At 62.7% G+C, this 27,777-nt stretch overlaps 2 protein-coding genes across 4 annotated transcripts in view; one reads left to right on the forward strand and one right to left on the reverse strand.

Moving 5' to 3' along the window:
- Positions 1–11,794, forward strand: part of BIN3 (bridging integrator 3) — a 39,922-nt gene extending 28,128 nt beyond the window's left edge. For both annotated transcript variants that reach the window (XM_029066280.1, XM_029066281.2), the window contains 4 exons: positions 365–405; positions 7,105–7,246; positions 7,393–7,527; positions 11,365–11,794. In XM_029066280.1, the coding sequence (XP_028922113.1) occupies positions 365–405; positions 7,105–7,246; positions 7,393–7,527; positions 11,365–11,511 (465 nt within the window). In that variant the 3' untranslated portion in view covers positions 11,512–11,794. The remainder of the gene's footprint in view (positions 1–364; positions 406–7,104; positions 7,247–7,392; positions 7,528–11,364) is intronic.
- Positions 11,795–12,631: 837 nt separating this feature from the next.
- On the reverse strand, positions 12,632–27,296 carry CCAR2 (cell cycle and apoptosis regulator 2). Of its 2 annotated transcripts, none has more exons than XM_029065855.2 (20): positions 26,978–27,296; positions 23,846–23,937; positions 22,608–22,699; positions 22,213–22,327; positions 21,860–21,989; positions 21,614–21,710; positions 18,565–18,684; positions 17,775–17,997; positions 17,553–17,666; positions 17,166–17,329; positions 16,831–17,002; positions 16,453–16,731; positions 16,141–16,353; positions 15,484–15,628; positions 15,113–15,192; positions 14,490–14,636; positions 14,220–14,334; positions 13,924–14,118; positions 13,604–13,809; positions 12,632–13,508 (listed from the first exon to the last, which is right to left on the reverse strand). In XM_029065855.2, the coding sequence occupies exons 1-20, from the start codon at positions 27,033–27,035 to the stop codon at positions 13,464–13,466; spliced, it is 2,802 nt and encodes a 933-aa protein (XP_028921688.1). In that variant the 5' UTR covers positions 27,036–27,296; the 3' UTR covers positions 12,632–13,463. The 2 variants fall into 2 exon arrangements, with proteins under 2 accessions (XP_028921688.1, XP_028921687.1); XM_029065854.2 differs by having other exon boundaries at positions 15,113–15,195.
- Between the last annotated feature and the right edge of the window lie 481 nt (positions 27,297–27,777).

The raw sequence follows: 27,777 nt of genomic DNA on the forward strand, positions 1-27,777 counted from the left end.
ACTTGTCAGCTCAGCGACCGTGAGCAAGTCACTTCGCTTCTCTGCAACCGTAAAATGGGGATTAAGACTTTGAGCCCCATATGAGACGTCCACCCTGATGACCTTGCATTCACCCCAGGAGGTAACAGATACCATTTTTCAAAAGGCGTGGCACCTTCAGGATACCCATGAAAAGATTTTGGAAGCATCCAGCAGGGGTGGCGGGAGGGGGAGGTGAATCGACTCATAGGGATAGAAGGAGTCTCAATATCATATTCGAACCTGTTGATCCCAACACCAGCCCCCACCCAGCTGGGCAGTAGTAAGGTCCCTATCGCGCCCTGCCCTCGTGGCGCTGACCTCATCTGTTTTGTTTTGTGGCCAGGTGAATCAGATCCAGAGGACGGTGATTGAGCCCTTAAAAAAGTGAGTAGCCTCCGATCCCGGGGCAGGGACAGCCAGTGAGCTGGCCACGGGGCACTCAGTTTTCTGGGGTAGAAACTGAGAATGGGGAGGATAGACCCCCATGGGCACCGGGTGCAGAATTGGTCACGCTGTGCGGTCGGGAGCGTGGCGTCCAAGTTTCCGGACTCAAATGCTGTGACAGCGGAGTCCTGTGGCCATGAGAAAGGGACCGCCCCCCTCCCCCCGGATCCTAGAAGAACCTGCAGTTCTCGCAGAGATCCACCTACCCCAAAATCCCTTCGGTTTTAAGTAGCCCATTCCCTCCTTAGCCCCAGGCAGCGGGCCCCGGGGCCTGGGTGATCGTTTCTGTCGGTCCCCTGGTGAAGGAAACAGACCCGCCATTAATCACCAGGAGAGCCAAACTTCTCTGGTTTCTGCCTTTGGAGGGCTTGGCCGGTTCCTGGTGGAGATGTGAGAGCCTTTCATCTCTCTCAGCTGGACTGAGGGAGCAGCTGCCCGGAGCACTCCTCTTTGGAAACGAGGGGGCGGCCGTACAAGTGGGAAGGAGCGGCGGGCTGGTCATTTGACTGCAAAGACCCCATAACTCATCACCCGTCTGACTCGTAAATTCTTCGCTGGGAATCGGTGCGCTCTCCCGGGGGCGGCTCTGGCTGCCAGCCGGAGAGACAGTCCTGCTCCCCGGTCCCCAAGGCGGAGAGTCGGGGAGGGAAGGAGGGAGAAGGGGCCAGGAGAGTGGCCTGGAAAGCTCCCTCCTCACTTCATCTTCCTTACCAGCCTCTCCCAAACTGGCTTTGACCTAAAAAGGATCCGGGCTGCAGTTCAAACAGCTGCGCTTTATTACCTCTTCCGTGGTGGTCCCTAGCACTTGACTCATCCAGGACCTGGATGGTTAGGATCTGCTTAATTACTGTCGGGCCAGGATCGTGTTCCGAGAGAGTGATTCGGGAGAAGTCTCTCCGTGCCGCTCCCCCTCCTCCCCCCATGATCCGAAGGATCATCGCCCTCCCCCGGTTGCCCCCTCTCCCCGCACCCCCCCCCCAATCCCGTGGGGCCCAGGCCCAGGCGGGCAGGATGAGGCTCTCTAAAGTGATCACTCGCCCTCCTGGAATTCTGCTCGCCGGGCGGCCGGTGCCAGCTCACCTGGGAGGAATCGTCCCTGTCTCCCCCCTCCACTATCTGCCTCCCAGCTGGACGCACCAGACTCCACGGTGACCTCTCAGAGACCCAGGGTCAGACCGGGGGCAGAGGATATTGTTGTGAATCTGTTGTTGGGAGGCTCAGGAGGTGACGGGAGAGAGTGCTCTGCCGGTCAGGAAGTAGAGTCGAAATAAACCGGGCAGCTATTTGGCCCCGTGCCCCAGCCCTCCAAGGGGCCGGGAGGGAACGGGGTCAGGAAGGCAGGCGGGCATTTGGGGCCTGGCACAGCTGTCCTCTGTCCACGGGCGTCCCCGTTGGGTTGGGAGACATGCTGTGGGCCAGGAGGAGGGGTCCCAGAGACCGCCGCCCCAGGGCCCGGCGAAAGGAGCCAGCCGAGCTCCCATCAGAGCCGGGCTTATCGAGGGGTCCCACGGACAGCTTGGCCGCGGGCCGGGGCCGCCGCGGCGTCGGGGGATGCGGGTGGCGGTGGGCAGGCACGGGCTGAGCTGGGCCGGGCGGCGGAGGAAGCGGTCGGCCTGTCTTGGTTTCAAATCGCCGAGCCCTTGAAACCCAATCCCCGAGTCTCTGGCCTCTGCAGCCGGTGCCAAAGGAAGAGAAACCCTGGCCGCCCCCGGCCTCCACCACAGCCGCCACCTGCCAGGAAGGTGGGTGAGTGACTGAGGGGCAGGAGGCAGGGGACGGGAACCTTCCCGAGATCCTCTCAGGTCGCTCCCGAGCTCCCCAAACCAAACCGGCCCGCTGGGTTGGCTTCTCCCCACTTCCCAACCCGAGGTGCAGCCGCTCTCCTCCTGGGGCCAGATGTAACCGGCACAGGCTAGACCCGCTTCCCTTCTGTCTCTCCAGCAGCCGGGAGCCTCCTGGGGTCCCCGGGCCCGGAAGCAGGAAACGGCGGCTTTCCTGTCCTCCCCTAATGAAGGTCGCAACCGCATCCCCCAAGCCCCTCCCCGCTCCAAGGGCTTGGCTTCTAATCCCCGGCTCCCTCAGCCGGGGGTTCTGCTCCTCTGGGTTTTGTTCGGATAGGGATGCTTTTAATTTCCCTTTCCTGGTGGGTGGAAGATCCCGGCTGTGTGGGCACGGATCGAGGAATGGCAGGCATTCCCCACCGGGGCCGGCTGCTCCAGCCTACCTCCCAGCCGGCCTCTCCCTCCTCCCTCTTGTCTCCATCCACTCTTTTCGTTCCCTCCGTCCCAGGCTTGCCCGGCCGGGCGATGCCCGGCGGGGTGAAGACACGGGGGCCTCCTGAGCAGAACAGGCAGGCCTGGGACCCCATCCCAGGGGTGGCTTCTGAGCTCCTGCCGCCCTCCTCGCAGGGCTCCGGGTGGGAGGGGGAAGGGTCGGTGCGGAGGAGCTGCTGCGGTCGCTCCACCTGCCAGGATTCCTTCCTGTTGGCCGGAGGCCAGGGGCGGCCGGCGACGCTCTTCCCCTCAGGTGGTCCCGGCTCTCTCCATCCTTTGTCCCGCCTCGCTCACCCTAGCTTTGGTTCTTTTTTTGGCCGGGGGCAGCGGGGCGAGATATGGATGGGGCACCTCCGGCCAGAAACAGATCCTGCCTGGAGGGATGAGGCCCCAGCTCCGCCCGCCTTTGCGGCCCGAACCCTTGCGCGCTAGGTTGAGGCTCAGTGCTCTAAAGGCACGGGTGGAGGGTTTGAGGTTTCCTGCTGTCAAATCAGCCCCTTACGCAACAGCACCAGTTATTTATACTGCCCACAGCTCGAGAACTGGCAAAGTCTGTTCCGTCTCCCATAAATAGGGTGGAGGGGGTGGGGGGGGGGGGGCCACAGTAGGCTAGTGCTGGGAGCTAGGAATTCCTGAGTCCCGTTCCCACCCTAGCCTTCCCAGTGGCCCCGAGATGAGCTCTGCCCCTGGGTCAGGCCTCAGTTTCCCCTTCTCCGACACGGAGGGCTGTAAGTTCTGCCTTGAGGGAGGACAGAGCGGAAGGACTTGGAACACACGAATGGTGATTTGTTAACGTCGAACCCTCGGCGGGTCAAGGCAGAGCCAGGAATAGGACTCAGGAGAGCCCAGGTTTCTGGGAAGATTTTTAGACATGGTGGACATTCCTTTATAGCCAGCCCCTGGGTTGGCCTTCAGCCAGACCACCACCTCCTCCTCGAGGCTTCGGTTCCCCACCCCTCATTCTGGACTCCGTAACGGATCTGCCGTCATCCACCCCGGCCTCGATTTCCCGATCTTTCCCAGGCGCGCCATCCTGGGGACGGGGATCCATCCAAAGCCAGACTTAGCGGGGCAAAGAAATAGTTTCCAACAGGGAACCCCCGAGGAGAGTTGGGTTGGGGAGGGTGACTAGGTGGGCAGGTTGGAAGGCGGGGGGCCAGTGTCCAGCAGAGCCCCTCTCTTCCCAACACCTTTGGGCTGTCATGAGACACTGAGTCAACAGGAGGGCGGGGAGGAGCAGAGGAGGAGGTGAGAAGGCGAAGAGGAGGCCTTGTTTTCCCCGGTGGTGGAGGACCATCCACAAAATTAAGACCAAGGAAGGTTTTTCTTTGGGAAACGGTGGGGAGACTGGGACATTATGCTCCTTCTGCTGCACTCGTCCCTTCCATGGAAGCCACGTCATTACTGCCCCACCCTTTCCCCCTCTCCTACACACACACGCAACCCTCCCAACCCATCCAAAATATGACGGAGATCCTTCCCTCTTTGCATCTCTGTGCCCTCTTTCTGCCACTGAGGCATCCATGGTCCGGCCGACCTTCGCCAAGGAGCCGTGAACGGAGTCTGTGGCACGGGAGCCGATGACCGCAGTCCAAGGCCTCTGTGGTGGGACCATTCCTATGGCTTGACGGGTACCCCGTCCGTGGGGGACTTGAGGAGATTTTTCCAATCCAACTGCACCTGTTCCCATGATCCATGTTGTGTCTTTCGATGTGTGTGCGATTGTGTGTGTGTATGTGAGAGAGAGAGAGAGAGAGAGGCAGACACACCCCCTGGCAACCAAGACTCCCTCATAGCAACGGCCATCAGGGACTGATTCAGAAGCAATGAGACCAGCTCTTCCAAATAGGTTCCTGCTCCGGAGCTCGTCCCGGAGGGCCACGTGCCCCGACCGCTTTGTTCTTTGGGCTCCTGAGGCGACGGGGAGTTAGTTGTTGGGTGAGAGGTTGGTGCCATCAACCTGGACGCCACAGAGCCTAATGCGGAGTTGGCTGGGTGGCATGGGTGTCGGCGTCGACTTCCTTAAGCGTTTTCCATTGCATTGTGGGTGGAGAGGGAGGGAGCCAGTGGAGTTGAGAGCTTTCCCTGAAATATCTTACTGAGCAAGCACCCGCCTAATTAATTCAAATGATTTTACTCATTTCTGCAGCTTAGTTGTGGTGCTCCGCAGCACACCGTTTCAGAAACCGGGTTGGCCAGCGTTACTCCTCGGATCCGGCCGGCGTCACCTCCGGGGCTCTGGTCGGCTTCCGGTGGCCCCGTTTCTGCGCTGCCGTCTCTGGGAGCCAAACGCTGCTGAGAGAGTTTTCCGTTCAACCTTATTATTGTTATTTAAAACGGAAAAACCGGGCAAGGCTGGGGCTCCCCGAAAACCCATAGACATTTCAAGGACCCCAGTCTGTGCCGGTGGGGAGTTGGGGGGTAGGGGGGTGTTAGCGTTCGGAGAAACCCACGGGCTTGTGCTTCGGGGCCCGAGTAGGGATCCAGAAGTCACAGTGCAGGTCCCTTTTGGCTTTGGGGTCTGAGCAGCTCTGAAAAATACTCCACGTCCCTGCCCTCCCTCTTTTCTGGTGTCCGTTGAGAGCTTACCATGTGCCAGGCGCCGTTCTGAGCACCGGGGTAGATACAAGCTAAACAGGTCGGACGCAGCCCCTGGCCCACGTGGAGCTCACGGTCTTAAACCTCATTTTGCAGTTGTGATACCCGAGGCACGGAGAAGTTAAGTGACCTCCCCAAGGTGACGCAGCAGACGCGTGGCGGAGCCGGGATGAGAAAGAACTCCGGTCCTGTGACTCCCAGGCCCGTGCTCTTTCCCCTGGGCCGTGCTGCTTCTGCTTGGGTTTGTTCGTCATAGGAAAGCAACAAGCCACAGACCGTTCCTTAATGTTGGAGAGGCCTAATCTTTTTCAAATCGTATTGGGGGACCACGGGGGTCCCGGGAAGGGAGCAGGCAAGGCTCATTTTGACCCAGAGCAAAGCGCTCTGCTCTCCAGAGGCTTGGCTCCACCCAACCACCAGGTTGTCAAGGACCCTTCCTGGTCAGGACTGTCACATCCCTCATACCGAGACTTGAAAAGGCACCAGTGGTATTTATTGAGCACTCACTATTCATTGAGCACTGTACTGCACACTTGGGAAAGTACTAGGCAACAGAGTGGGTAGACCCAGTCCCTGCTCACGAGGAGCTTACAGGCTACAGGGGGAGGTAGATATTAAAATAGACTGTGGATAGGTGGAAAGAGCCCGGGCTTGGGAGTCAGAGGTCATGGGTTCGAAGGCCGGCTCTGCCACTTGTCAGCTGGGTGACTGTGGGCAAGTCACTTCACTTCTCTGGGCCTCAGTTACCTCATCCGGAAAAAGGGGATGAGGACTGTGAGCCTCACGTGGGACAACCTGATGACCCTGTATCTCCCCCGGCGCTTAGAACCGTGCTCGGCACAGAGTAAGCGCTTAACAAATACCGACATCATCATTATTATTAAAATAGGAGAGCTTCCTCCTCAGTTGCCCCTCATAGAGTGCAGATTGGCACAGAGATGGCATGTCAGACTGGGGCCAAATGAGCCCGGTTTACTATCTGGCAATAATCCTGCCCCTCTCCCCAAAGTGCCCCGCATTCGGGGTCTTGTCCTTCCCCAGCTTCTCCGCTCCATCTCGGTTCAGTTTTCTGCCGTAGTGTCTGAGAGACGGGGGACTTCGGTGGGTGGAGATTTCCCCGGAATATCCCATTTGCCCGCACCGTGGACTCTGGTCACCGTTACTTTCCTCCTCTCCCTGGGTTTGAGTAGCAGCTTTCGATTGTTTCCTCGTAACACCGTGTAGTACTTGGGAAAGGAGCAGCGACGTGGCCTAGCGGAGGAAGCACTGGCCTGGGAGTCAGAGGACCTAGGTTCCAGTCCCGGCTCTGCCGCTCGTCTGCTGCGCGACCTCGGGCAAGCCATTTAACCTCTCGGCGTCCCGGTTCCCTCGTGGGCAGAATGGGGGCCTCCTTGCCGACGCTCCCTCGTACTTGGGACAGTGAGCCCCAAGTGGGACCTGATTATCTTGTATCAACCCCAGTGCTTGGCACACAGTAAATGCCTGCCAAATCCCACACTTATCGGAATGGGGACTGAAGCCCGTTCTAGACTGCGAGCCCGGTGTGGGCGGGGACCGCGTTTGCCACCTCTTGGTAGAGCGCTTAGTGGAGTGCCCTGCGCACAGTAAGTGCTCAGTAAATGAATAAAATGGCCCCACTACCACTGTCCTACCGTCTTGGAGTGGCATGAAAGGAAAGGGGAAAGAGCCCATCTTTTTTCACTCCGGGTTCCCCGGTCCTCGGGAGTCGTCTGCCACCCCACCCCCGCGCCCCCTCTCTCCGTGCCAGGTTCGGCAGCGTCTTCCCCAGCCTCAACATGGCGGTAAAGAGGCGGGAGCAGGCCCTGCAGGACTACAAGCGGTTGCAGTCGAAGGTGGAGAAGTACGAGGAGAAGGAGAAGACGGGACCGGTGCTGGCCAAACTCCACCAGGTAGCGAGGGGCGCCGGGCGGCAGCGGGCGTCGGGCCGGCTCCCTGCTCCCGTCCGAAGAGCCCACCTGAGAGTCGCGGTCCCCGGGGCTCCCGGCGGGGACTCGGCCGCGCCCCGGATTGGCTCTGACCTCCCTCTCTCTCTCAGGCTCGGGAGGAGTTGAGGCCGGTGAAGGACGACTTCGAAGCTAAGAACAAGCAACTCCTGGAAGAGATGCCCCGGTTCTACAGCAGCCGTCTCGATTACTTCCAGCCCAGCTTCGAGTCTCTGATCCGGGCCCAGGTGAGTGATTCCCCCTCGGGCCGGCTGGGCTCCCCCGGCGAGAGGGGTGACCAATGACGATAATGGTATTTGCGGAGCATTTACTACTACTGATGTTAATAACTGTGGTTTTTGTTAAGTGTTTGCCGTGTGCCAAGCACCGTACTCAGTGCCGGGAAAGATACAAGAGAATTAGGTCCCACGTGGGGTTCTCGGCCTAACGAGGAGGGAGAACAGGTAGTAATAATAATAATGTTGGTATCTGTTAAGCGCTTCCTGTGTGCAGAGCACCGTTCTAAGCGCTGGGGCAGATACGGGGTGATCAGTTTGTCCCACGTGAGGCTCACAGATAATCCCCATTTTACAGAAGAGGTAACTGAGGCACAGAGAAGTGAAGTGACCCGCCCACAGTCACACAGCTGACAAGTGGCAAGGCCGGGAGTCGAACCCGTGACCTCTGATTCCGAAGCCCACGCCGAGGTATCGAATCCCCATTTGGCAGGGAAGGGAACTGAGGCCCGGAGAACTGAAGTGACTCGCCTGCGGTCACGCGGCAGACAGTCGATGGGTCAATCGGTCGTATTTGTTGAGCGCTTACCGTATACAGAGCACTGTACTAAGTGCTTGGGAGAGTACAGAGACAAGTGGCAGAGCCGGCATTCCAACTCGGGCTCTCTGACGACCAGGCCCGTGTTCCATCCGCTAGGCCACGCCGCTTCCCCTCTGCCAAGCCCCGTACTGAGCTTTAGAGTAGATGGAAGATAATGCGGTCGAACACCACCCCCGTCCCACGGAGGGGCTCACGGTCTAAGCCCCGCGTGGCCCACAGGGCCCCGGTTCGTCTGCCCCGGCCCCCACAGGGAGGAGGAGGAAACTCCCGGCTCTCCGGGGCCCCCCACCCCCAACTCCCCGGTGACCCCGCGGAAGGGAACGCCGGCCTCCCCTCCCTCTCGACTCTCCGGGAATTCCACCCAGGAGGGACTCGGTCTGACTGGGGGCTCTGGTTTCCCACTGGAATTTCTATTTCAGTTCCCACTATGCCTTCTGACCGATTCCCAGCCCCGGGGACGAGGGAGGGGTTGGAGACATCGAATTCTCCCATCCACCTTGCTTCAGACAGACGCTAACTAGTGTGGCGGGGCGCGTCGTCGGTCTAGAGGGTCGGTGCTTTGGGCCTTGTTTCCTTAATCGGTACCCTGGCCGCCTCTCCCCTGGCGGGGGGGGAAACCGAGGCAGTTTCGTCCGACTTCCCGTCAAGCGCAGTGCGGAGCTCCCCGCTTCCAGACCAGCCGACTCTCTGAGGAATTTCATTCTGTGGCCTCACACGCTTTCCCTGGGACCCAGATTTGGTCACCTTCTGGGCTTCGGTCAGGGTCGCGGTCTCGGCCTTCTAGGGCAGAATGGAGGGGGTCTCCTCGGTCCCCAGAACCCACCGATTCCGCCCTCTGGAAGTAGCTGCCTCAGCAGGAGGTAGAGAAGACAGCTTTGGGAGGGAGGCCCGGATTAACCGACTCCGTAGAGTGGGATGGGATCTCCTGGTCTACTATCCCCAGCACGGGTGAAACTCGCAGCCACATCCTGGGCATATGAGAGTGGTTAACGTAACTCACGGCGGCGTGGCCGGATGTAGGGGAGTCTTGCCCATCCTGAAGAGGGGTTTTTTTTTTTGAATGGCGTTCGTTAAGCACTCGCCATGTGCCGGCCACCGTACTGAGTGCTGGAGTAGATACAAGCCAGTCCGGTTGGACACGGTCCGTGTCCCACGTTGGGCTCCGTCTCAGTCCCCGTTTTACGGAGGAGGTAACTGAGGCCTGGAGAGGTGAAGTCGACTCGCCCACGGTCACCCAGGAGACAGATGGCGGAGACGGGATGAGAAACCCAGGTCCTTCTGACGCCCGGGCCCTGTCCATCAGGCCCCGCCGCTTCGCGGCGTGCGCCCGGAGCGGCCGCGAGTGGCCACGGCTCCTGGGAGCCGACCCCAGGCCCCCGGCCCGTCGCCCTCCCTGAGGTCCGAGGCCTTTCAGGACCCGAGCGAGCTTGAGGTAGGAGCCCCGGAGGCCCTTGAGGGCAGTGAAGTCGCCCCGGCCGGGGCGTCTTTTTGCCCCTTGGGCTGTGGGCTGTGCTTGTGGCACCCTCTAGTGGACATCGTGCCCCCAGTGGCATCCACGGGCCTGACCTGGACTCACTCCGAGCCTCCAAACCCCGGGGGCTGCTCTAAGCACCCGAAGGATTTTTAGCCAGAACCCTAAACGTGAAGTCCTACCCCGGCCTGGGGGGGGGGGGGGGGGTGTCACCCCGCCCTCCTACGTCTTACCTGTCGCAGGGGCACCGGGGACTTATCTCGCCCCCCAGCCGGTGCGGGAGGAGGAGGGCCGTAGCGGGAGGACTTGGACCCGTGTGTCCCGTGCGCCGAGAGGCCCACCGGGGCTGCCCGGGGTCTCGGCCGCCGAGCAGCCTAGTCCGGCGCGTAGCGGCCTGGCCCCACCAGATGGTCCCCGGATTGGGAGGGGGCCCGGCCCCGCCGGGCTCCCCGCGGAACGGAGCAGGCCGAGAGACCGAGGGATTCGGGACCGACGGGTCGGGGGCGCCTGAGGCCCTGCGAACCGGGGGTGGTCATTCCGGTCGGGGGACGCGCTCGGGCCCAGCCTTCCGGCCCCGGCCCACCGGCGGCCCGGATGGGATGGAGGAGGCCCGGAGGCTCGGGGAGGCCCAGGCCCGACGAGGCCGGCCCCGGGGGATTCTGGCCGGGAGTAGAGGGGGCGATGGGGATGCCCCGTAACAGAGCAGCAGGGCCGCGGGGGGGGCTGTTTACCGCCTTCCCGGTGCCGACTCCCGGCCCTCCCCCTCGCCCGGCTGCCGCTGCCATTAGTCACTGGAGAAGTGAGCATTCCCGGTGACTCACCCAGCGCAGTGCGGCTGGGGCGGGTGGAGGGAGGGTGGCGGGGCAGGCCGGCCCCCGCCTCACCCGCCCACCCGCCGGCCTCTGCTGCCCGCCGATCCTCGGGCCCCCCCCCCCGCCTCCCCGGAGAGCCGCGGCGGGGAGTCTGCGGGAGGGGTGGGTGAGCTGACGGAGAGGGGAGCCGGAGGAGTCCGGGCCGACGGGTCCCCGGCCGCCCGAGAGCGCGGCTGGCCCCGAGGGGAGACGGGCCTGTCCCGCCGCCCGGCCCGCAGCCCTCCGGGCCGGGGGACGGCGGGCAGAGGGAGGTGTTTCGGCCACGCTCCGTCTCTCGAAGGGACGTCCGGAAGGGAGGGGAGGAAAAGAAAGGTTTCGAGCTCCAGGTGGGCCGGAGGCTCACCCGAGGACAGGGCTCGGCGACGGAGGCCCGGGCCGGGGCCCCCCGCTACAGGTGGTGCCCACCCGGGCTCGGCTCTCCGGTCTCCGTCACCCGGTTTATCCGGGAATCTGGGTGTGAAGCCCCCAGACCCTGTGGGCGGCCTCGGCTGCCTGGACCAAATGCAAGCCGACGGGCCTACTTGAAGGTCTCCTTAACCCTGTGACCTAGCTTAGCCTTTTCCGGCATCCCTTCCCAGCTGTCGACGTGGCTGTTGACCCCACCCCCACCCCCCCCACCCCGAGGCTACCTGCACCCCCTAAACTCTGTGGCTTTGGGACTGGAGGGGCTTCGAAGGCCTCCGGCCAAGTTGGCGATGCCTCGCTTCAGCCCCAACTCGGGAACCGAGTCTTCTGACTTCCCAGAACACTCACGTTAAAGATGCCGGGTTGCTTCTTGGCGATCCCGGGAAAAGTTCGCCCTCCACCCTCTGGCGGGCACGGCGACGACGTGGGCGTCTCCCAGAGGCCCCACGGCTTCGATCCGACCTCCCCCCAGCTCTCCCCCCACCCTCCGTCGATTCTAGGTGGTGTACTACACCGAGATGCGTAAGATCTTCGGGGACCTGACCGAACAGCTGGACCGACCGGGCCAGACGGATGAGCAGCGGGAAAGGGAGAACGAGGCCAAGCTGAGCGAGCTCCGAGCCCTCTCCATCGTGGCCGACGACTGAAGTCCGGCTCTCCCCGGGACGTCGGCTCCTCCCGCTCCCTCTGGACTCTGCCCCCGCCCCACCGCGCCGCTCTTCCCACCGCACCGCGGTCGGGCTCGTCCCGGTGCCTTCCCGCCATCCCCGGGGGCCAGGAGGACTCTAAACAGAACTGTCCGGCTGGGCCGGCTTCTCCCTCAGCTGCCGAATCAGGGTAAGTGTGGTGATAGGCGTGGTGGAATTTTTTATTTTCCGAAGAGCCACCTAACGTGAAACGTTTTATAAACACGAGAGTTTCCCAGTCCGAGACCACCGCTTCAATTGCCGGGGCGAGTCTCCCCCACCAGAGCTCGCGGGGGCGAAACGCGCCTGGTTTAAAGACCGTCTGGGTTACCCCCGTGCGGGCAGGCTAACGGTACTCGGTGGAGCCGACCAGGGGCCGAGCGCTCTCTTACGCGAGCGCTGGGGCAGACGGAAGAGAACCAGGTTGGACGCGGTCCCCGTTCCGGATGAGGCTCGCCGTCTAAGTAGGAGGGAGGGGGATTGGCTCCCCGTTTGATAGATCTTGAGGCAGAGAGAAGTACGTGACTTGCCCGGGGGGGGGGGTCCCACAGCCAAGTGGGAGGGCTGGGATCGAGGCTCGGGTCCGCTGCGGCTTCCCGAACGCCTCGCCCTGGAGGTGAGGGGGGCGGTGGGGGGGGGGATTCTGAGTCGGTCGGCCCCCCCCGCCTTAGTACTGCCTCACGGAGGGCAGATTTAAGGCCCCCGACTCCTCTTCCCAAGCTCTCGTTAAGCGTCCCGCTGGCCAGAGGCGGCCGTCGGGCGCTGGATGGTGCGGCGCTGCCCTCTGCTGCGGCTCGTAGGGAATCGTAGCCTTGCAGAGACGGGGCCGAGGGAAAGGCCGAGCGGCCGTCCAGGTGTCAACGGCCCCCCCCCCCCCCCCCACTCCAAAAGCAAAGTTCCGTCCCGGCTTCCTCTGGCGAGACGGGGATCCGAGACCCCGGTCCTTTCGTTCGGCCGCACCCCCCCCCTCCACCAGCAGTCCCCGCCGGCCCGGGGGCCGGGGCCTCCCGACTGGGGAATGGGCCCCGCCAGCGCGGCGGACGCGACGTTCGTTTTGACTTTGGTTTATTTAAAAAAAAAAGAACAAAACACCAAAAAAAAAACCAAAAAACAAAGCCCAAAAAAGAGAGACGACCGTCTATGTACAAAGCCAAACTGGAACCGTGGGGGGGGGGGGGGTGAGGAGAGGCGAGGCGGGAGAGGGGAGAAGAACTGGCCCGCCGGGTCCGAGCCACCGCCATAGGGGCCTTGCTGAAGCCAGTGTTCTCAACGGGGGTGAGGAGGGGGGCCGGGGGTGACGGGGGAGGTGCTGCTTTCACCTGGCAACGGAAGGCCGTGTTGGCAAACACACCTGGCACGCGTGGTCGGCTCTAGCGCCGCTCCCGCTCCCGGACTCTGACAGGAATGTGTTGGAGAGACGGAAGGAGACGGCTGACCTGCCCGCACTGGCTCCGGCAGGTCACGCGCTCATCACCCTCTCCTCTGCTCTGGAAAGTTGCTGGTGCTGGTCTGCTCATCTACGCTCAAAGGCTTTCCCCCTTTTCTAAGCTAGGAGAGGCCAGAGACGCAAGATTAACGGCCCCGGGGGGATAAGGCAAGCTAGAGGGGAAAATGACAGTTAGGGAGGAGGGGAACGGAAGGCCCTACTTGGTGACGGTTGGGAAGAGCGGACCCTTCCCCGCCGCCGCCCCGCCCCCCCGCCCGTTCCTCGAGGCCCTGAGCGCTAACGCCTGTCGGCCCCTCTCCCGCTACCCCTTCCCTCGGCCTTCCCCTTACAGACGCGGCGGCTCCCGGCTGGGGGGGGGGGGGACACGGGCCCCGCTCCAGCTGCTCTCTGGGGCTCCCGGGGCTCGAAACATCACCAGGCTCCAGCACCGGGCCCAGAGGGGGGGGCGGGGGTTGGGCGCTCTTCTTCAGTTGCTCGGCGCCGGCTCCTCTTTCTCTACCCAGCTGTCGGCCTGAAACGGACAGAGCGCCCGTCGGGTCGGGCCGGGCTCCCCCGGGGCCGCGGTGACGGACCGGGGCCCGCCGCCCCCCCCGCCCCACTCCCTACCTTCTCGGACAGGCGCTGCAGCTCAAGCTGCAGGGGGGACAGGCGCCTCCTGAACTCCTGCAGCAGCCGCTGGAGCTGGCCCTTCTGCCGCTCGGCCGCGCGGGCCGTCTCCTCGGCCTCCGTCAGCCGCGTCCGCAGCTCCTGCAGGTCTGCCGCCAGCGCCTTATTGGCGCTCTCCGTGGCCGCGAAACGGCCGTGGGTTTCCTCTGGGGACGGGACAGAGCGGGGCGGGCTCGGTCCTCGGGGACGGGAGGGGGCTCACGCGTCTCGGCGGGTCTCCGGGGTCAAGGGGGAGATGGGGCCGGCCGCGGGCGGCTCACCCAGTTTCAGCTCCAGGCCGTGAATCTTGTTCTCCAGGTAGAGTCGCCCGCTGTCCCGCTGCTCGGCCCGCTGCAGCAGGTTCCCCACGTGTATGAGGCTGCCGTTGTGGGACACGAGGCCTCCCTGCTCCGCCGGGGCCGCGACGCTCGGCTTCGCGCCCGGGCCGCAGGCGGGAGGCGGCGGCTCCGGGTTTCCTGGGAGGGAGCGGCAGAGTTGCCGCGCGGCGGCGGAGGGGAACGGAGGGAAAGGGCCGAGGGGAGGGAGGCCGGGCCGGGAGCGGGGGCGCCGCACTCACCTGAGGGGGGAGCCTCCTCGGGACCCCCGCCGTCCAGGCTCTCTTGGCGGCTGTACTGCAGGCTCCGGTACTGACAGATGTTCTGAGTCACCACCCGGCTCACCAACAGCTTAGCCTGGATGGAGACCGTAAACGCGCGCGCGCACGGCCATCAGCGCCCCACGGCGACTCCGGCTTCCGGAGGGACTCGGGGTCGCCGCCGGGCTCGGCCCGGGGCCGGCGGGGGGGGAGAACGCTGACGGGCGGCGGAGGAGAGGGGCTCGGGTCTACCTGTTCCGCGCTGAGCCGGAGCCCCAGCGTGAGAAGGATCTTCTCCAGGTCCCGCCGGTGCAGGTAGCCGCAGAGGTTGGCATCGAAGTACATGAAGGCAAGCAGGCAGTCGAGGGGCAGGACAGCGGAAGGGTCCAATCCCTTGGGCTGGGGGAGGGGAGATCGCCATTTATTCCCCCTTAGCCCTAAGTGATCGCTGCCGTTAGGCCACGGGGGAAACGAGGTTTTAAAAACCGCACAGGCGAGCAAAATGGCGTTTTTGGATGAGGCGGTACAGCGGGCCCCGGACTGAGCCCCGTCCGGGGAGGGGGAATTCCAAAGTTCTGCTCCGGAGGCTGCCGCCGGGAGGGACCCAGCTGGCCCGGAGCCCTCTCGGCGGCTCTGTCGAGGGCTCGGGGGGGTCCGGGCCCGGTTCAAGCCGTGCGTCCTGCCCCGTGAGAGAGTCCTGAGGGTCCTCCCAGAGCCCAGGCCAACCAACTCAAGGACTACTTCCTGCGCTTAGCCGGGCATCCCGGCAGGCCGGCCGAGGGCAAGCCGGAAAGGCCCCGGGAGTTCTCGGGATCCCGCCTGTGCCCCGGATCACAAGCCTCGCTGCCCAACGCGCGGCTCGTCCGGGGGCTCACCATGTCCTGGAGGGAGGAGTATTCCATCTCCGACTGGTTGGAGGCGACAGATCGCACCTCGGCGTCTTCTAGCTTTGCCCCTGCTGGAGAGAGCGTAGGGGAGTGAGGCCCCTACCGGGCAAGGAACGGGGCAGGACTGGAGGGCTCGGGGCAGATGGTCTGGGCCCCTCCCTTTAGGACACCAGCCCCCTAAACCTCCCAGGACGAAGGTTGCCTTTTCTTTTTAAAAGAGGGCTCCAAGGAGACAGAGACCCCCCCACAACTTGCCCGGGTCACTCTGTTTCATCTACTCCAAGGGATAAAATCATCCCTCCACCTTGACGAGGGCCTCCCCTCCACCCCCAGCCTCCTGATCTGGCCCGCCTACACACCGAACTCCTCCTCCACTTCATCCCTCAGAAGCATCAGTTCGGCATCCAGGCTCAGGTCACACAGTTCCACAGGCGCTTCCCCCGGTGGCTTCTCCTCTTCCTCTTCTCCAGAGGCTGGGGGCTTGGGCAAAAGTCCATCCTCCTTCTACGAGGCAGCGGATTACTTAGGACGTGAGGCCCACGTGGGACAGGGACTACGTCCAAACTTAACGTGACCGGTACGATGATGATAATCCCACGTAAACTCCCCACTGTCATCTTGTCGGGTCCTCTCCTGCCTTCACCTCTTTCGCTCGTCACCAACCCCCCCGCCACGTGGCCCGGCTCCTCCCTCCAGGCTACCCCGGGGCCCTCCCCTCCCCACGCACCCCCGCTCAGCCTCTAGTGCCGGGAAGTTCTGGTCACCCCCGGGCGGGGGGGGAGTCCACCCCCCAAGAGTCTGAGCCCCACGCGTGACGGGGACGCCGCCCCATCGACCTCGCACCCAACGCTCAGCACGGTGCTCGGCACATCGGCGGCGCTTCCCGAGTGACCCAGAATCAGAGCTCATTATTAGGGAACCTTCCTCCGGCCTGCACTGCCGGCTTCCTGGGTCCGGTCCTCCCTCGGGCCCGGTGGCGGTGGGGGGGGGGGGGGGGGGGGGGGACGACGACTCACCGACGCGGCGTCCGGCTCCGCCGTCACCCCTTCTTCTTGCCCCTCCGCCGGAACCTCATTCTGCCCCTCCTCCTTCGACTCCTTCGCCGCTTCCTCCTTGTCGGGCTCCGGTGGGGGCGTCGCTTTCTCGGGCAGGCTCAGCAGCATCTTGTAGATCCGGTAGCCGAAGTCGCGCTGCAGCATCTCCTGGAAGAGCTCCGCCAGGACGGCCACCTGTCGGGGGAGGAACCGGAGGTCGGGGACATCCTTCCCGAGTGACCCACCCGGGAGCGCTCCGCCGTCCCCGCCGCTCCCCCTCCCTCGCTCGCCCACCTCGAAGGAGAGTCTCTCTTTAGGCCTCCGATCTTCCAGAAGGGTGTAGAGGGAGAGGTTGATACAGCCGGGCTGGGCTACGATAGCGGGTTTCAGGGGTGGCGAAGGGGCTTCCGGGAGAGGGGCCTCCTCTTCCTGCTGGGAAGCGAGCTCGGACTCCTCCGCTTCCCGTCGGGCCGCTTCCTCTCCCTGTTCGGAAGCGTCCGGTGCCCGTTCGGAGACGTCCGGGGCCCGCTGGGAGGTCTCGGCTGCCGGTTCGGCGGTCCCCGCCGCCGCCGCCTGCGAGGGACAGCCGGAAAGGACGTGGCCGGAGGGTCCGGGGGGTCTCGCCTCCCTCTTCCCCCGAGCCTCCCCGCGCAGGGACCCGTCCCGGCTTACCTCGGGGGCCTCCCGGGGGGGACGGGCCGCCTCGGCCGCCTTCTGCTGGCACAGGGCCTCCCACTCCTCCAGCGGGGGCATGAGGGACCAGACGTCGGGCAGGAACACCACCACGGTCTGCTGCCGCCGCGGGGGCCCCATCTGCAGGTACTGGAACTCGGCCACGCGACACCTGTCGCCGCGGGACGGGGAGGCGCTGTCCGACGGCCTCGGGGGGGCCCGGACCCGCCCCCGCGACCTCCCTCAACCCCCACGGGGTTTGAGGAGGGTCAAGGGTTCCCTCACACGCTCTCCGGGTCACCTCGTCTTAGCCCCGGGCCCGGAAGCACACTCACCACTTGGTGCAGCTGCTCAGGTCGATCCCCGTCTGAGCTCTGGCCCAGCGGATGGCGGTGTGGACCAGGACTTGGGGGTCGGCCTCGGGGTTGGGGCCGTCCAGGGAGGGTGACCACTCTCCCCCAACCAGCACTGCCTCGTCCTCCTTCTGCCCCAAGAGGAACTGCGGAGACGGAACGAGGAAGGGGAGGAGGAGGAGGCGGCTGGGTTGGGTCCGGGGGCTCCCCGTCCCCCCAACCCAGCTCCCGCCCGCCCCCGGGGGAGACGCAGAGGGGCGAGCGGGACCACGGGAGGAGCCGCAAGCGGGGGATGCGGCGGAGGTCTCCCGGGGGCGATCCGGCGGAGCTGCGGAAGCTCGCCCTGTCGGCCGGCCACCCGGCAGTCACCTTTATCTGCTTCAGGGGGGACTCGGGACTCTCCCTCGGCTCGGCCGCGTCGTCCACGAACAACAGGCTGCAGCGATAGAGTTCTTCCAGTCCCGGCGTGGAGAGCAGCAGCACCTGGGCAGGAGGAGCCGAAGGACGCAGAGCTCAGGCCGGCTCCCTCGAGGGCCCGCCGCCCCCCCCGCCCCCCCGGGGGCCGCGGCGAGGTCCGGGCGGCCGCCTCACCTTAGCGCTGTAGGAAGGACTGGCGTCGGCCGGGACCACCTCGGCGACGGGGCCCGGGGCCGGCTCCTTCCCGGAGGAGACCCGGATGCGACTGGGGGCGTGCAGCGAGAGGGGCTGGCCCAGCGGGAAGGCCGACAGCCAGCTCAAATGCACCACCAGGAAGTCGGAGGGCACGAGGAGCGTTCGGTAGCGGCGCTGCAGCTCCAGGAAGTCACAGGACGGGCTGCGGGGGAGGACGGGAGAGGGTCGGGGCCACGGTCTGCCTACCCCAATCCTCCGGCGCACCCTAGTTCCCTCCTACACCCGCCTCGAGAAACGGTATATATCAGATGACGATCAGTAATAACGAGAAGCAGCACGGCCTAGCGGATGGAGACCCGGCCTGTGAGTCAGGAGGACCCGGGTCCTAATCCTAGCGCCGCCGCTTGACCTGCTGCGTGACCTTGGGCGAGTCACTTCCCTGGGCCTCAGTTACCGCATCTGTAAAACGGGGATTAAGACCGTGAGCCCCAGGTGGGACAGGGACCGTGTCCAACTCGATCACCTTCTTTCTACCCTAGCGCTTAATACCTCACACAGAGTAAGCGCTCAACAAACACCACCCTTATTGATGACGACGACGACGGTAACGGCGTTGGCATCTGTTACGCGCCTTCTATAGCCCACGCTCTGTACTGAGCGCCGGCGCAGTCCAATCAGATAAAAGCCTCGCTCTCCTCCCGGGATCCTCCACCGGCAGAACGTCGAGGAACAGAGGGGCGGGCGGCGGATTCGAGTTCTTCCCGCTCACCTGTCCACGGTGTAGGGCGTGAGATGGACCCGATAGGGGGGCAGGTCATGCCTCGGCTTCTTGGCGCCCCAGGGCTCTCCAGCCGCCCGCTGCTTGCGCTTCCTGGAGTCATAGTCGTCGCTGGAGAAGGAAACGTTAGCCGTGACCGAGTGACCGACGGAGGCGTTGACGCCGCCCTCGGAGACCCACGGCATGGCGCCGAGTCCCCAACGGAGCTAACTGAGCCGTCGGGCGGCCCCGGGAACCTCCCCGGAGAGCCACGGGTGCCCCGAGGAGGCCTCCTCGTGCGAAGCGGTCCGGCTGTCAATCAGGCAGGCGGCGGCTAGCTACGTCCCCGGCCTCTCTTCCTCCCCCCAGCCGACAGCTGGCAGTGGCCAGCAGCAGGGCGGGCGGGGCGGGACAGGTCCCAGATGACAACGGGCTCATTTCTGGTCGCAGACGGCCGAGCCCCCCACGCACGACCTACGGCGAGAGCGGTCCAGGCCCTTCGTCTGCCGGCGCGACCACGATAACCTGAGCGCCTCTGACCGCTAGCAGTAGGAGAGATCAGCTTCCCACGGGTGTTCCGTTTCAATTCCCGTGGAAATCGCCGCCGTGAACCGTGGCTGTCACCGGACGATCAGCTGGGGTGACCCAGGCTGCAGATCTGTCCCGTTCCTGAACGACTACCCGTCAGTGCGTGCCAAATATTCATAAATGCGCACACACACACACACACACAGCTCCCTGTGCTCAGAACGGCTGCAGCCTAGCGGGGGGAAATCCGCGCCCTGACCCCCACGGACCGGATGGATCGGGTCAGAGAGCCAAGACGCCCAGCTAAGTCGCTAGGACGAGCCGAGTCTCCAGGGAACGGCCAGCCCCTGCCTAAATAGCCGACGTCAATCAATCACTCAAAGGGACTGACTGAGCGCTTACTGCGCGCGGAGCTTGGGGAAAACAAGAGAAAATAAGAGTTGGTAGAACGCGCTCCCTGCCCGCTAGGAGCTTACGATCTCCAGGGGGAGACAGACATTAAAACAGATTACAGAAAGGGGAAATAGAGGGCACGGGGATTTACAAGATCTTCATCTGGCACCGGTACTTATTCAGCGCTTATCGGGTGGCGTGCGCTGTAGTACGCACTTGAGAGAGGTACGGCGCACCACATTTGGGCGATCTGATCCCTACCCTCAAGGATCCTGGATTACCCGGAGCCTGAAGGAATTAACAGGGACTGTGTCCAACCCGATTTGCTTCTATCTACCCCAGCGCTTAGTACAGTGCCTGGCACAAAATAAGCGCAAAAACCACCATTATGAGCTAGGTTTTCAATCAGGAGATGGAAGGTGTGGTCCCCGAGACCCGTTCAGTCAAAACAAAGAAATCCTGCGCTTCATAACACCCTTGGGCCCCCAGCCATCTAGACCAACGTAAGGAAGGGGGAACCCCTCGGAGAGGAATCGGCTTGTTTCCGATCCCCGGGGGCAGAACAAGCCCAGCGGTAGCCCAAGGGCCCCGGCTGCCGCTCCGGCACCCGCCCACATAATCCAGGCATTTGTGGGCCAGCAGCTCCGGGTTCGGGGCTTGCACGCTGGCAACACGTGGGCGGTATCCACTGCGCTCAAGACCCACATCTGCATACCCAGAGGATACCTGGGGCATCGGCCGCCTTCCCCGACCCCTCTCAAATCCATGGTTTCCAAAAGGAGAGGGCCCCAACCCTGAAATTGTTCCCGAGACCCGCAGGGACCCGCAGCTCGCCCCTCTGAGGACAGTGGAATGATAATGCATTAAAGGGGAGGGCAAACCCCCGGCGTCCAGCGTTAAGCGGAGGTGGATTGTAGATCCTGAGCACCCCGACCCCCGAGGCCCTCCGAGGGACAGGGACCAAGTCTGACCCCCACCTCCGTATTCCCTCCCAGGGCAGAGTACAGTGCTTGGCCCACGGTAAGTGCTTAATCGATACTATTAGAAGCGGCGTGGTTTGGGGGCGAGAGGACAGACCTGGAAGCCAGCGGACCTGGGTTCCAATCCTACCTCCACCACTGGCCTGCTCTGTGACCTTGGGTGAGTCAGAGAACTTATCTGTACCTGCTTCTTCGTTTATAAAATGGAGGTTAAATCCAACAATCCCCCTAATTAGACTGTGAGCCCCAAGTGGGAAGGGAACTACTGTCCACCCCGATGATTTGCATCTACCTCACCACTTAACACAGTGCTTTGCACACAAATAGGTGCTTAAAAATACCACAGTAATAGTGGGGGTGGGGGAGGGGAACAGTGTCACTATTTTTTACCACTACTGGCCCGGTCCAATCCAATCCAATCGTTTTCCAAAATTTTCCTGTCCTTATTCAGTGCTCTTTTGGTGTGGGACCCTGTGGGCAATCAGGATTCGAGGTGCTTTTTTTGCAAAGAGCAGAGGTTTCTTTGGGCCAGTCTCAAATGAAGGCGAAAACTCCACCATGGACAGGACCCTGGGGAAGGAATAAACTCCCGGCTCAGTCCCCCCCCAGCCCCTGGGGCACAGTGACACCCTATATAGGGCCCCGAGGTCACCTGTAAATTCGAGGCTTACCCTGAATTCCTCCCACGAATTGCATTTCAAAGACAGGTGACCACTATTTAAAGGTATTCTTCAAATGTTAATGTTAGGCGGTTGGAGGATCATTGACAGAAGGGGCATAATAATGAAGGTACTTGGTGTTTATCAGTCGCCAGGCACTGTGCTATGCGCTGGAGCAGATAGAGGACAAATCAGATCTGACGGTCGCTGTCCCTTTCGGGGTTCCCGATCTAAGAGAAATGTCTTTACAAAATAAAAAATCGGCTCACCCGAAAGTCACCCAGGATCCTGCCCCAGCTGCACTCCCCCTGGGCCAGAAAACTACTAGTGCTTACGTCTCCCTGGTTCTCACCCGCAGAGGGACGGACGGAGGAGGCACGCACATGTCCCGGTGTGACGGGGCTGGGCTTCCAAGAGATGGGAAGCCTCGGGGCTACTGGCCCAGGGTGTGACTGAGAGAAGTCAGAGGTGCCCCACCCCCCCGGCCCCGGCGGCTCTTACCTTCGGGCCTGGTCCACTCGGCCGTGAGGGCCCCGGGCAGGGAATCTGCTCAGGTGGCTCAGGTGCAGTGCGTGGGATGTCTGGAAGAGACTCAGTGCTGGGGAGAGGGAAGGGATGGTGAGTCGTTGACCTCGACCTTTGCAGACGTCCCCCACCCCCTGCGCTGCGCCTAGGCCAAGCTGTGTCTCGTCTGTCTTCCCTGGCCCCCACCCCCGCCTCCCCCGGACCCCACCCCCCCGGACTCACGCTTCTGGGGAAAGAGGGGAGGAATCCGATGCGGCTGGAATATCAGCTGGGGCTGGGCTCCCAAGATGCCTTGCTTCTGACCCAGGGCCGCCACGTGCAGAAGTGGGGGTGCTGGGGATTTCAGGAGAGGCTGCGAAAATCAATTCGGGATGGGGAGTATTTACCGGGCCCCGAGTAAGCCCTCGGGAGAGTACCGGCGGCGGAGACGGGGGCTGGGGGACCCCAGGGCAGGAGGTCCTCGTAGGGAAGCGGCACACCCAGAGAAACCAAGGCCCCGGCTCCCGGGTCCTCCCCGGCGTTCCGGGAACCGGCCCTCCCTTTCTCCGGCGCCCGCTCTGCCGAGGTGGGGATACCTGGTTGGAGAGCGTCTGCACTTTGACGGCATTCCAAGGTACCGCCTGGCCAGGGTTGTACGCAGCCTTCACCAACACCTTTTCACCCAGCTGGGGCAGCCTGCCCTTCACCACGCTGCCAGCACAGAAACCACAGTCACCCCAAGAGGAGAGCGACCCTCGCTCGGGTCGCCCGGCTCAGCCCGGGAAGGCCCGCCCCTCCTCGAGCTCCCTTTTCGCAGCCTCCCGGGCTTCACTTCACTTCCCGTCCTTCGCTTCGGCAGCAAAAAAAAACGCCCGCACGGCCCAAAGCAAGCTGCGACCTCAGAAAACCCGTCGAGGAGGTGAGGAAACGGAGAGAGCCCTCTGTCCCCTCGAGCAGCCCTGTCCCGGCACCACCAGAATCTCCCGCTTACCTCAGCTGAAAGAAGACTTCTTCGTCCACCACCCCAAAATAGTCATGCAGGCTGGTGACGATGCCAGTGAAGACCCTCTGTTTCTCCCCTCCCTGTAAGAAAGGAGGCGGAAATCGACCGGTCGTATTTACGGAGAACTCCTGGGCCCTTCTGCTTAAGACCGGGAGCTCCCGTGTGGGACGACCTGTTTAACTCGTATCTACCCCAGCACTTATTGAGCACTCAGTATGGGCCGAGCACTCTACTGAGCGCTTGGGGGGGTTCGGTACGACAGAATTAGCAGATACAGGTCCCTGCCCATAATGAGCTTAGAGCGTAGAGGCATAGAGTAAGTGCTTAACAAGCACTAAAATTAAGTAAGTTGGCTTCAAAGCTCTCCATCGCCTGGCTCCCTACCTCACCTCCCTTCTCTCCTTCTACTGCCCACCCCGTACACTCCGCTCTCTGCCCCTCACCTCCTCACGGTCCCCTATTCTACGCCTCGTCCCGCCGTCGACCCCTGGCCCACGTCCTCCCGCCGTCCTGCAACGCCCTCCCTCCTCACCTCCGCCAAACTAACTCTCCTCCCTTCTTCAAAGTCCTGAGCCCTCCCTTTCCCTCTGCCCCTCCTCCCCATTTCCCCACTCCCTCCCCACAGCCCTTGTGCATATTTATATATATTTATTACTCTCTTTTATTAATGACATGTAGATATCTATGATTCTATTTATCTCGATGGTACTGACGCCTGACGACTTCATTCGGTCGTATTTATTGAGCGCTTACTAGGTGCAGAGCACCGTACTAAGCGCTTGGAACGTACAATTCGGCAACAGATAGAGACCATCCCTGCCCGACGACGGGCTCACAGGCTAGACGAAACGGACTACTTGTTTTGTTCTGTTGTCTGTCGCCCCCGTTTAGACTGCGAGCCCGTCGTTGGGCAGGGATGGTCTCTATCTGTTGCCAAGCTGTATATTCCAAGCTCTTAATACAGTGCTCTGCACACAGTAAGCGCTCAATAAATACGATTGAATGAATGAATGAATGAAAAGGCACTTGGGAGAACCCCAGGGTAGATTTAAAGGTGATTAAAAAATGTTATTCCAAAGTTACACCATCCCCTCACCTCCCCCCCCCCCCCCACACCCAGCTGAGGGGGGTGAGGAGAGAGATAAGGGGTGGGGAGAAGGAGGGAGTGTCTCTGGGGCCGACAACCTCTCAGGGTTCCAGGAGAACCGGGGTCCTGGCCGACGTACCTGCAGGTGCCTGGCGTTCTGCGACAGGTCTGAAGCAACCGGAGGGGTGAGCAAACCCGGCGGGGGGCCCAGGAGAGATGTAGAGACAGAACCTAGAGGAGGGATCAGTCGACCAATCCGTCAGTGACATGCGCTGACCACTTACTGCGCACAGGGCGCTGTCCTAAGCGCTTGGGAGAGTACAACATATCAGAGTTGGTAGACATAGTCCCTGTGAGCATACAGTCCAAAGAGTTGAGGGGCACCACCATGGCAGGGTCACGGGGAGCCCTGCCCGACCACAGCGGCGCCCAGGAATCCCCCTGATCGGGGTCAGAATTGCGGAGCAGCACCGGGGCAGAGTCACGGGGGCACCTTCGCTCCCAGAAATCCCCCCGAAAAGGTCCAGAATCGAGGGGCACCACCCAGGGTCTCGGGAAGGCCTGGACGACCACCCTGGCTCCCGGAAATCTCTCCAATCAGTGTGAGAATTTCGGGGCACCACCCAGGCAGGGTCAAGGGGAGGCCTGACTGACCACGCTGGCTCTCCAAAATCCTCCCCATCAGAGTGAGAACTGCGGTGGCGCTACCCAGGCTAAATCTAATTGGCTCTACTATATCCCAAACCTCCTGGATCTCTTTTATCGTATTCATAAAAATGCAGGGCACCAAGGAGGCAGGGTCGGGGGGAGACCCGTCCCGTCACCCTGGGCTCTCAAAAATCCTCCCCATCCGAGTGAGAATTTCGGGGCATCACCCAGGCAGGGTCGGGGGAGGCCCGGCCCAACACACTGGCTCTCAAAAATCCTCCCCATCCGAGTGAGAATTTCAGGACATCACCCGGGCAGTTTGGGGGAGGCTCGGCCCATCACACTGGCTCTCAAAAATCCTCCCCATCCGAGTGAGAATTTCGGGGCATCACCCAGCCATGGTCGGGGGAGGCCTGGCTCACCACACTGACTCTCAAAAATCCTCCCCATCAGAGTGAAAATTTCAGGGCATCACCCGGGTAGGGTCAGGGAGAGGCCCGGCCCAACACACTGGCTCTCAAAAATCCTCCCCGTCGGAGTGAGAATTTCAGGGCATCACCCGGGCAGTTTTGGGGAGGCCCGGCTCATCACACTGGCTCTCAAAAACCTTCCCCATCCGAGTGAGAATTTCGGGGCATCACCCAGGCTAAATCTAGTTGGCTCTTCTCTATCCCAAACCTCCTTGATCTCTCTCTTTTTGATGGTTAGTCACAAAAATGCAGGGCACCACGGAGGGAGGGTCAGGGGGAGGACCGGCCCACCACACTGGCTCCCTAAAATCCTCCCCCATCAGACGGAGAACTGCGGGGCACCACCCGGGCTAAATGTAGTTGGCTCTACCCTGTCCCAAAATCCCCTTGATCTCTCTCTTTTTTACGGTAGTCACAAAACGGCGGGGCACCACGGAGGCAGGGTCAGGGGGAGGCCCGGCCCATCACACTGGCTACCGGAAATCCTCCGGATCAGAGTGAGAATTTGGGGGCACCACCCGGGCTAAATCTAGTTGGTTCTACCCTATCCCAAACCTCCTTGATCTCTCTTTTTTAATGGTATTTATAAAAACGCGGGGCACCACGGAGGGAGGGTCAGGGGGAGGCCCGGCCCATCATACCGGCTCTCAGAAATCCTCCTCGTCAGAATGAGAATTTCGGGGCGTCACCCGGGCTAAATGTAGTTGGTTCTACTCTATCCCAAACCTCGTCGATCGCTCTCTTTTTTATGGCAGTCACAGAAATGCGGGGCACCACCCAGGAAGGGTCAGGGGGAGGCCCGGCCCACAGTGGGCTCCCCAAAACCCTCCCCACCAGAGTGGGAATTTCAGGGCATCATCCTGGCTAAATCTAGTTGGCCCTACCCTTTCCCAAACCTCCTTGATGTCTCCCTTTTGGATGGTAGTCACGGAAATGCGGGGCACCACGGAGATAGGGTCAGGGGGAGGCCCGGCCTATCACAACGGGCTCCCCAAAACGCTCCCCATCAAGGTGAGAATTTCGGGGCACCACCCGGGCTAAATATGGTTGGCTTTTCCCTATCCCCAACCCCCTCGATCTCTCCTTTTTTTGACAGTCTCAGAAATGCAGGGCACCACCCAGGCAGGGTCAGGGGGAGGCCCGGCCCATCACAATGGGCTCCCCCAAACCCTCCTCATCAGGGTGAGAATTTCGGGGCACCACCGGGGTTAAATCTAATTAGCTCTCCCCTATTCCCAACCCCCTTGATCTCTCTTTTTTTTGACGGTAGTCACAGAAATACGGGGCACCAGGAAGGCAGGGTCAGGGGAGGCCCCGGCCCATCACAATGGGCTCCCCCAAACCCTCCCCATCGGGGTGACAATTTGGGGGCACCATCGGGGCTAAATGGAGTTGGCTCTGCCCTATCCCCAACCTCCTCAATCTCTCACTTTTTGATGGTAGTCACAAAATGCGGGGCACCACCCAGGAAGGGTCTGGGGGAGGCCGGGCCCGTCACAAAGGGCTCCCCCAAACCCTCTCCATCGGGGTGATAATTTGGGGGCACCATCGGGGCTAAATGGAGTTGCCTCTTCCCTTTCCCCAACCTCCTCGATGTCTCCCTTTTGGATGGCGGTGCCAAAATGCGAGGCAGCGGGGAGGCAGGGCCAGGGGGAGGCCCGGGCCATCACACCCTGGGCTCCCCCAAACCCTCCCCATCGGGGCGATAATTTGGGGGCACCATCGGGGCTAAATGGAGTTGGCTCTTCCCTTTCCCCAACCTCCTCGATGTCTCCCTTTTGGATGGCGGTGCCAAAATGCGAGGCAGCGGGGAGGCAGGGCCAGGGGGAGGCCCGGGCCATCACACCCTGGGCTCCCCCAAACCCTCCCCATCGGGGCGATAATTTGGGGGCACCACTCGGGTTAAATCTAGTCGGCTTTACCCTATCCCCAACCTCCTCGAGGTCTCCCTTTCGGATGGTGGTGCCAAAATGCGAGGCAGCGGGGAGGCAGGGCCAGGGCGAGGCCCGGCCCATCCCCCTGGGCTCCCCCACGCTCTCCCCATCAGGGTGAGGATCTGGGGGCGCCGCCGGGGCTAAATCTAGTGGCCCCTACTCCCTCCCCAACCCCCTGGCTCTGCCCCCTTTTGGATGTCAGTGTCAGAGGGCGCTGACCTGAGAAGGTGCGGCCGCCCGGCAGGGGACTGACCCGCTGGCGTTTGAACTGCGACATCCCGAACGCTTCTTCGGCGGAGGAGGAAGAAGAAGAAGAGGAGGAGGAGGAGGAGGAGGAGGAGGAAGGACAAGGCCGGGCACGTGCGGGGCCTGCGCCGCCGCGCCGAGCCCCCGGGCCGGGGGGGGGGGGAGAGGGGGGGTCGGGGGTCAAAGGTCAGGGGTCGTCCCGGCAGGGAGGGGCGGCGTCCCGGGCCTCCTGGCGTCCGCGAGCAGGCCGCACCGAGCCCCCCCCGGCACGGCCACCGCCGCCAAGGCCTCGCCCCCCCCGCCGCCAACCGCCTTCGGCCCGGATGTGCCCCGCGCCGCCTCCCCGGACCCGGAAGTCGCCCTGCCCCGACCGGAAGCGACGCCCGATCCCCGGGGGCCGGAAGTCGCTCTGCCCCGACCGGAAGCGCCCCCGCCCGGCCCGTCCGTCCGTCCGCGAGACGGGTCCGGCCGGAAAACGCGCCTCGCCCGAACTTCCGTTCCCCCCCCCCGCGGAAAGGATCCGCCCGGGGCCTGCAAGATGGGGGAGGGAAACTGAGGCCGGGGGGAGGGGGCGGGAAGGGAGACAGCTCGCGAAGCCTTGTGCGAGGGAAGACGTGGAGAGGGGTTAGGAGATCCTTTTTTCCAAGGGAATAATAATAATAATGTTGGGATTTGCTATCCCAGCTCTGCCACTTAGCTGTGTGACTGTGGGCCAGTCACTTCACTTCTCTGTGCCTCAGTGCCCTCCTCTGGAAAATGGGGATGAAGACTGG

This window comes from Ornithorhynchus anatinus, chromosome 5, assembly GCF_004115215.2.
Source record: "Ornithorhynchus anatinus isolate Pmale09 chromosome 5, mOrnAna1.pri.v4, whole genome shotgun sequence".
NCBI lineage: Eukaryota > Metazoa > Chordata > Mammalia > Monotremata > Ornithorhynchidae > Ornithorhynchus > Ornithorhynchus anatinus.